General features: G+C 48.5%; 1 protein-coding gene across 2 annotated transcripts; it reads right to left on the bottom strand.

Moving 5' to 3' along the window:
* Window positions 1-1,595: 1,595 nt before the first annotated feature.
* Window positions 1,596-9,076, bottom strand: LOC132386115 (hepatoma-derived growth factor-related protein 2-like). Of its 2 annotated transcripts, none has more exons than XM_059958411.1 (2): window positions 7,347-9,055; window positions 1,596-2,356 (listed from the first exon to the last, which is right to left on the bottom strand). In XM_059958411.1, the coding sequence occupies exons 1-2, from the start codon at window positions 7,471-7,473 to the stop codon at window positions 1,830-1,832; spliced, it is 654 nt and encodes a 217-aa protein (XP_059814394.1). In that variant the 5' UTR covers window positions 7,474-9,055; the 3' UTR covers window positions 1,596-1,829. The 2 variants fall into 2 exon arrangements, 1 of the variants encoding a protein (XP_059814394.1); XR_009509405.1 differs by lacking the exon at window positions 1,596-2,356 and adding an exon at window positions 3,893-6,110 and having other exon boundaries at window positions 7,347-9,076.
* Between the last annotated feature and the right edge of the window lie 209 nt (window positions 9,077-9,285).

Genomic DNA, 9,285 nt, shown 5'->3' with positions numbered 1-9,285 from the left:
TTAATCAGCTTTTTTGTTAGGTCTTGGACCGTTTCTCGTGCCGATAACTTCCAGGCCGCCAGTTTTATGCTGTTTTTCACAAACTACAGGCCGTTATCGACTGTTATTGTAGTTCTCCTATTAAACCTATCTGTCATGATTAAATTGGGATTGATATCTATTCCACACCCTTTATAGTGAGTGTCTCTTGCTGAAGAAAAAGATCCATCGCTGTCGCTGCTGGGCTCGTGTAGTTCAATACCTTCTGGTAGTCCTGGAGATTCAGCCATTGTAGGATTGGGGGTCTGACCTCTCCGTGCCCTGGATTTCCGTATTATGAGTGGCGCGGGGACGTGTTCTGGATTTAATACCGGCCCGTATTCTGTACTGCTTGTTGTTTGCCTGTCCCGGTGACATCACAATCGCAATTTTCCGGACCCCCCTTCTCTGTTTGTGTCCTTTCTTTCCTTCTTCCGCGTTCCCGTTGCTTCCTTTCAGACGTCCGTTCCCTTCTTTCTCTCTCTGTACGTTTCCTTTCCTTTTCCTTTTTTCTTCTTTTCTTCCGCCTTTCAGTGTCCTCGTTGTCACCAGTGTTGTCGAATTCCTTGCTTGTTCCCGCCGTTTCTGCTCTCTTCTCCTCTGTGTGTCTTTCCATTTCTTGCCCACCCTCCTTTCCCGTGGGTCCTTCCTCTTCTCTTCCCCTCTCCTTTTCTGTGGGTCCTTCCTCGTCCCGTTGCCCTCCCCCTTCTGTGGGGTCTTCCTCTTCCTCCCAAGGAGGTACCGCTCCCGTTCCCCACATCGCTACCGGTTCGTACCCCGCTGGCGGCTCTTCCCTTTCGCCCTTCCCTTTCCCCGGGGAGTGGTCTCCGCCTCCGTCCTCCTCCCTCGATGGTGGTTCTCTCGTTCCGCCCTCCCACTCTCCTGGGGGTTCGGCTTCTCCTCCATCGTCACCCTCCTCCACCGGGGGTTGGTCTCCCCCTCCGTCGTCCTCCTCTCCCTTCCTCGGGGGTTTGTCTCTTCCTCCGTCATCCTCCTCTCCCTCCCCTGGGGGTTGGTCTCCCCCTCCGTCGTCCTCCTACTCCCCCAGCGGTTGGTCCCCTCCATCGTCCCCCTCCTCCCCCGGGGGTTGCTCCCCCTCCGTCGTCCCCCAGGGGTTGGTCTCCCCCTCCATCGTCCCCCTCCTCCACCGGGGGTTGGTCTCCCCCTCCGTCGTCCTCCTCTCCCTTCCTCGGGGGTTGGTCTCTTCCTCCGTCATCCTCCTCTCCCTCCCCCGGGGGTTGGTCTCCCCCTCCGTCGTCCCCCAGGGGTTGGTCTCCCCCTCCATCGTCCCCCTCCTCCACCGGGGGTTGGTCTCTTCCTCCGTCATCCTCCTCTCCCTCCGTCTTCCTCCTCCCCCTCCCCCGGGGGTTGGTCTCCCCCTCCGTCGTCCTCCTTCCCCTCCCCCTCCCACAGTGGCTGCTCTGCCCTTCCATCCTCCGCCTCGCCCGGTGGCGACTCTCCCCTTCCGTACTGCCCCTCCGCTGGTGGCAGGTCCCCGCCTCCGTCTTCCTTCTCTCTCTCCCCCTCCCCCGGTGATGGGTCTCCGCTTCCGCCCTCCCCCTCCTCCGGTGGTGGTTCTCTCTTTCCGTCCTCCCCCGGTGGCAGCTGTCTCCCTCCGTCCTGCTCCTCCTCTCCCTCCCCTTGTGGTGTCTCTAGACCTCTGCCTTTCTCCTCTCCCTCACCCACTCCCTGTGTCGGGTCTTTGCTTCCGCCCTCCCCCTCCTCCGGTGGTGGTTCTCTCTTTCCGTCCTCCCCCGGTGGCGGCTGTCTCCCTCCGTCCTGCTCCTCCTCTCCCTCCCCTTGTGGTGTCTCTAGACCTCCGCCTTTCTCCTCTCCCTCACCCGCTCCCTGTGTCGGGTCTTTGCTTCCGCCCTCCCCCTCCGCTGGTGGTTCTCTCTATCGTCCTCTCCTTCCCTCGGGGGTGTTTCGCTTTCTTTTGAGTGTCCCCGCTCCCCTTCTCCCGGTGAACACCCTTCCCTTTCCTGTCCCCCTTCACTCGGTGGTCCCTCTCCTTGCATCTCTCTCTCTTCCTCGGGTAGCGGCACTTTCGTCCCGGGTTGGTGCTCTGTTGTGTCTGTTAATCTGACCTTTTTCCCCTTTCTTCCTTTTTTCCCGTTTTGGCCTGCTTCTGTTGGGGCCTTTCGTTTACGACGCCGTATCGTTTTAAATTGTGGCGGTTCTTCATCTGAATTATCTGTGTCGATCCGGTGTTGGCGGTGGAGTTGGAGCTTTGCCTTAAAAGAAATGCGTTTCAGTCTTGGTGATAGCGGAGGCCTATCGCCTGAACGCAGTCGGGCTCTCGGGGGAGGTGATGGGCCTGTTCCTGGCATTTTAACACCTGTGTAAGAGAAATATATTAGATTATACGGTCAACAAACTCTGACTTGTACAGATCTTAAAATGGTAATAAACCCTGTAACTATATCTCGAGATAAAGACACCCTGAGACAGTACCCCGAGATATAGAGACCCGAGATAGGGACTCCTGAGATAGTCCTCCCAAATATACAGACCGGAGATAATACTCCCAAATATAAAACCCTGAGATATGTTTCTAGAATCTATTGTCTATTTAGTGGTATGACAGTAAGTTATTTGAAATACAGGACAATTACATCTATCGATGTTATATACGGCTACAGTTATCGCTTAGAGTAGTATACAGTCGAGAACTTTCAATAAATAGGTCTATGGGACATTTTTACTTATAACTATTAGCGGGTACATTGTGTTAATAAATACGTCTGATACAGTTCATATACCAAGCTGAATTGTTGTTGTGTACAACCGGCACGGTGCCGTGTCTTTATAAATTAGTCTATATACTTTATCTACACAGTAATAGCTTATCAACGAGAGCCGATCTATTGAACAATTACTTATTGAGCAATGTCGTTTCTAGGTGAATCCGGTATAAGCACGCGTACAGACCCGATAGAGATGTTTCGGGGTGGTTGAAAATGTCACACAGTAAACGGCGGGCGCAGGTCAAGTGATACATAGCTGACTTATGGAGGAGACAAAAACCGAATTTGCTGTTAATTCTGATGCAATTGACGAATTGCTGACTGGGGGTATTGTGTCCCGGTCGTGATAGAAAGTCCGCTGCTAGTAAGGTGCCCCATCGTGGGTCCGACTCGTCCTAAAACACGAGTGTGGCTTTCTGCCTCTTTGTTGCTGTTAGTCGGGTGAGGTAACGACGCACGAGTGCTTTTTTGTAGCAATCTAGTATGGCGTTCCCGTGGTGTCCAACAGGTTGACCTCGCCGGTAGGCCGCTAACGATGTCTGTACATTCCCCTTATCCATCAGCGATGTGATAGTTTTCCTTAACCCCTTGGCTAATTCCTGTAGTATCCCGGTAGTATCGTTTAATAGATTCCGAATGTCTTGGTCGACGACCCGTCTACTGAAATGCATCCGTCTGGTACAGTATCGAGATGATGTGTTGGGGTCTGTTGTCTGTCCACGGGCAGGGTAATATGGCCACTACAGCCTGTGCAGGTGCATGGACGTCTGCGGAGGAAGAGTGGGTGCATAATGGCCCAGTGGATAGCGTGTATGGTCTGGGCGTTGGGGATGCCATTCCCGTCGTCCGAGGGGTGTTCCGCTGGGGGGAGGGTCCGTAGAGGGGGGGTGCACGAACTTTCCGCGCAACCGGAACTATAAGGTGTTTCTGGGCAGTTAATCGTTGCCAGTATATAGTTAGATTGCTGTATACAATGCATTGCCATTAGTATTTACATCATATTTGCTACAGAGAGATATCGTTAGTTACACAAACCACCCGTTGGTGAGGCAGGTAAACATTTTCTTCATGGTATCTTATATAAGAAGCATTAGATGCGGTGGTATGACAGTGGTTTCTTCGTCTTGCAAAAAATAAAAAAAACGACGTGTTGGTAAAGAGGGTGTGTTCTCTATTTCTTCGTAAGGACACTCCGTGTCCTATCCCTATCGCTATTCCCAGTATTATCACAAATTTCAAATGACCGAGGCGATCAGTTTCTGCGGCACTTCGGTTGCAATCATGCTTGTATTCCGCAGATTAATATTAAAATGACTTGATACTGTGATTAAACTATTAAACGAATTTAATAGTTATCATGACGCTGAACTTGGAACCATTAGGAACGCTAATAACAGCTGCTCCTGCGGGTGGGCTTATTGTTTATACAGCTCTTATGAAGCAGATCATTGCGAATGTGCACGCGACCGCCATTGCACAAAGTATCATTGCCAGAAAGCGAAGTGTTGCTGGTATTACAAATGAAAGGAAGAAGAGCTTGCAGCTGCTAGCTCCTTTTACATTTCAAAAGCCCAACGAATTCAGGGTCGTTTATCAATCTTTGATATTTACGTAGCGTCATATGACTGTAAAAGAATTGACGTATTCTGAAGATCAGGCTCCACACGTATACGGGAAAGCACATTGATATGGCAGGGGTTCCAACCGATCTAAATGGGCGCTTAATCAATGACTCCCTTCACGATGTGCCTTTAATGGTTTTAATAGATTCACTGATGCAGAATAGACGACTGAATGAAAACGATGTTGTACGGGCGCGCCGGGAACGGCTACCCGAACATCTACGGCATCGATACAAAAATACACCTGAATATACATTTATCCTCTTGACCCGTAATGAATTCTATTCCAACATGTGTTCGATAGCTACATCTGATGAAATGTTTCGTCAAACGTTGGAACACACGACTAACTCGTTCGATGGCGAACAATTGCTAATTCATTACATATTTCAGCTCTTTCAGACGGACCCCGACCCCTCTGCGGCAATCGGGCTCAGTGGAGATCTAATACATGCAACGAAAGATATCATTACAGTTTGGTACCCTAATATCTTTTGCGAATTCATTTCGTGGTTCGTACTGATGCAGGTGGTTCCATACGCCTACGTGACACTCACCGATGTGGGGAAATATATCAATTGTCCCGACCATCTATCTGCTTCCACCTGTTCCTTCTAGACAACAGTTCATCGCTATTCTCAGACTTCTACATTAATCTGCTGATCAAACACTTGCTTTACTTCACGACCTGCAATTTGACGAATCGACCTGTCCCAATACTGCCGAGCTCCGACGTGGTAGACCTGACAATAGTTTGTCAAATACAGCGCGTAAATTATAGGTGTTGTTATACCAAACTATTATTTACACCTGGTGACAAATAGGTGGTATATATAATATACATCGGTGTATACAGGTTATACCTAGTTATGATAGTTTGTATATCTATGCCATTTGTGCAATTCTGATATCATAATCAACCTGCAATTTGACGAATCCAAGGGAAGGCGTCTCTGTAGTCCGCCCACTATTAGATCTCTATGGTGTGGCAACCGTTCTCATCTGGCTAGTGTCTGGACGACCACTTAACGATCAGTTAAGTCAGCGAGCTATGAGCATGAACACACCGTGTGTGACCCAGCGGGGCGCCGCTTACAGACGTTTGCTCATCAGATGCAGACGGAGTGGGCTTATGGAGTATTAGATTTATTCTTTCTCACCAGGGACACGTCTATGATGTTATTACTAACCGGTGACGCTGGGACCGGGAAGTCCTACTCCATCCGTCTTCTTGTTTCGCTAATGCACGATGTTGGATTGCATGATTGTACAACTCTAACTACAACTACCAGGGCTGCCGCCGGCGCGCTGAATAATCAGATACCGTTCCATGACGTCACAACATATTCGGAATAAATGACAGTGAGTTATTAAATACCGAGCAGGATCTAGATACAGAAATATAAAAGTAAATATCGGGATATCGTGCTGACTGGCATCAATGCACCATCATTGTATACGTCTCTCTTTGAGATGTAGAAAGCGTGCCACCCGCATAAAATTTGCCGTGACGTCGAGGTGCAGTTTTGCTCCTTCGTGCATCCGGGGCGCGGTTGTAGTCGTTGATGAATATGGCATCTCGTCAGCCCAGGCTATGCGAAAGTTATTTCGATCACCAGAGGAAACGGATGCGACCGAGCGCGATAAGAGGATCATTATCCTATCGGGCAGCGTCTCCCAGTTCGCACCACACGTGGATCCCAGATCAGACTCTTCTATACACCTGGCCAGGAGGGACGTGAAGAAAAGGATGTTTCATACTCAGATATTGTGGTTTAATCAAAGACAGATGGAGGACCCTTTATTTTCTGAGGCTATTGGATCTGTGCAATTCAATGTTGTGACAAGGTTAACGGTTGATATTCTAAATTCAAGGGTCCTACCGGACGGGTGCGACCCCACAGACCCCCTGTACATTGCGGATATTCGACAGTAACAGGGGTAGGAGTGAATACACTGATAGTTGTTTCAGGGCAGCCAGGGGGCGGAGCCTACAGCTGTCATATAAGATCTCCTGTCGGAACCCAAATTTGGAAGCGAGACAGATGCAACAGCAGTTTCTAAGGTATCTCCAACAGAGATAGAGTTTCATCTTTACCGAGGAGGGGGCAAAGTAATGTTTGGGTGGTACAGGGCAAGCAGATACCAACTTGCAGCAGACTTGCTGTTGTCGACCGTATAGAGGATGTGGTCGTGACCGTTCGGTATAATGATGGTACACATCAGGAAATCACGAGAGAAACAGTTGAATGTCAGATGTATAGTGGTCTTTATGTGACATTTTACCCTTTAGCCCCAGCGGCAGGAATCAACACCTACTCTGCCCAAGGACAAACTTTCGACTGTGATGTCATTTACCTCCCACCCTTAATTATCTTTTTTCTCCAGTTAAACCATCAGCGTACGTCGCTTGTTCACGGGTGAGGCACAGGGAAAAGTTACATATCACGCGTAACAGTTTCGCCAATAGACCTGGCTATTGGCCATATTACACAGATGAGATTCTGAACTTTAAAAAGGAAATTGAGTTAGGATGCACTGTGAAATTCCCCTGAACAGTTTGGTGGAAAGGACTATGACCCCGTGTCCCTATTACATGACAGGTTTGCGGCTGCTACGAACCAATTAATAATAAATAACATAGCGACATTACGAACCGACGGACATCAGAAAACATACGCGCGCAGACATTTAAACTACGATATACGGTCCCGTATATGAACCTTACTTATCTTTAAGGGCAGGGTGAACAGGTTAATTAATAATACTCCGGTCTAAACAATTGACTATTTAAAGAATATAAAACCTACCTGTGATAGATTGGTATCGACCGCTCTTACACATCACACAATTAACTGTTACATGTATGAACTGAATATATAATTCACCTACCGCGAGATGCGGGTAAACTACAGTAGAGTTACAATCTTTGTTAATATAAATTATGTCTTATACTCACCCGATGGTCCTGGTTTAGGGTCACTCTCGTCCCCGCTCTCGTCGAAGCGTTTTTGGGGCGGTAGGTCTGCAACGTTTACAGCGTCGCTGCCCTGCCCACCCGCCATCGCCCTTCCCTGCGCTTCCATTACCGCTACCGACGCCGCATTCCTGCCTCGTCTGTTCTACTTCCATCTCCTCTTCTTCTTCCTCCATCTCTTCTCCTACAACGACTCTCCTGATCAGATCTGCTTTCTGCGACCCGAGCCACGGTGGGTCATCTCTTCTCCTACAACGACTCTCCTGATCAGATCTGCTTTCTGCGACCCGAGCCACGGTCGGTCATCTCTTCTCCTACAACGACTCTCCTGATCAGATCTGCTTTCTGCGACCCGAGCCACGGTCGGTCATCTCTTCTCCTACAACGACTCTCCTGATCAGATCTGCTTTCTGCGACCCGAGCCACGGTCGGTCATCTCTTCTCCTACAACGACTCTCCTGATCAGATCTGCTTTCTGCGACCCGAGCCACGGTCGGTCATCTCTTCTCCTACAACGACTCTCCTGATCAGATCTGCTTTCTGCGACCCGAGACACGGTCGGTCATCTCTTCTCCTACAACGACTCTCCTGATCAGATCTGCTTTCTGCGACCCGAGCCACGGTCGGTCATCCGAGTGCGTGGCTATCGACCAGGTGTTTTGGCAGCTTTGCCATCATCCGATGGATTCATACAAATATAAAGGAGTGACCTACGGTTTTGCTCTCAGCATTGTGACAGATCTGTGACAGGGGACAAAGAAAGTATAGGGGTAATAGATGGCAGTGACAGATATGGACAGCACGTAGCAAATACTGTCAAATCACCCCATTGACTTTGCTTTGTTCCAAGTCCTGTGCCCGGTATGACAACTGTCTATCTCTTTCTCGACTGTTCTAACATGAAAACGAGTAGGGTGTGTAAGCCATAGCTAAATATAACAGAGGAATAATGAGTTTACAATATGGGTAAGCGCTCGTGACACAGAGCGCGCATTGATGTTTCTCCCATGTGGCTCCTGAAAAACAAGTTAGATAATGCTACTGACCCTCCCCAGAGACCAGGATAGCGTGCAATTTCAGACAAAGGAGCTTGCGTAGATGAGGATCAGGTGATACATAAAGGACAAACTGGTATGGGAGGTTGGAGGTTGAGTACACCCGGTACAGAGATAATAAGTCAACCTTACATAATTCTGCTCCGGGGCTAGTTATGGCTTCAGGAGAATAGGTATGGAAACAAGTTGAGGGGGTTGGTGCAGTTAACTCATTATTCCACTGGATGAAAAAAACAGAAGGCGTGTTTTGACATGAAATACACCTGTTAGCTCCTCTCCTAAAACTGCCAGGTCACCATCATCAAGATACCTCCAATAAGTGATTGGCCAATAGAGACCTTTCAGCCATATCCCGTCCATCGTGGCATTTAAAAAAGAGGTGTATACGCGGTGTGATTTCCTTTCATCTGTTCGGCAAAACTGCAATCTGTCACAGAGAAAACTGCATCACCGCATTACCAAAGGAAAGGCTTTCATCACAAAAAAGGTACGTGCAGGTTCTCCGATATCACAGACCCTTTGGACACGCTTTTCAATGTGATACACTACGGTTACACAAGATCTTTCTCCAAGCACCGTCCCTTCAAACTGGCTTTTCTGAGTGATGCATCAGGTTTCTATTGTCTTATATTTCATATATTCTATTGTTTACCTAAAGGGTTTTTCCCTAATAGATGCTTTCGATTTCGGTCATTCCTCGAAAATAACAATGTGTTATGTTGTTACTATCTGTCTCAGTATTGTGTTTATTGATAATCACCTGTGATGATGGATGCAATATATCTAATCCTACGCATCCAAATAATGGGTTTACTCTGACAATAATTTGCACCGGACCCCCGGAACTCATGATACCCTCCCTCACA

This window comes from Hypanus sabinus, unplaced genomic scaffold (assembly GCF_030144855.1).
Source record: "Hypanus sabinus isolate sHypSab1 unplaced genomic scaffold, sHypSab1.hap1 scaffold_1001, whole genome shotgun sequence".
NCBI classification, from domain to species: Eukaryota; Metazoa; Chordata; class Chondrichthyes; order Myliobatiformes; family Dasyatidae; genus Hypanus; species Hypanus sabinus.
The sequence above is the reverse complement of the archived record's forward strand: the minus strand, read 5'-3'. Positions and strand labels throughout refer to the sequence as shown.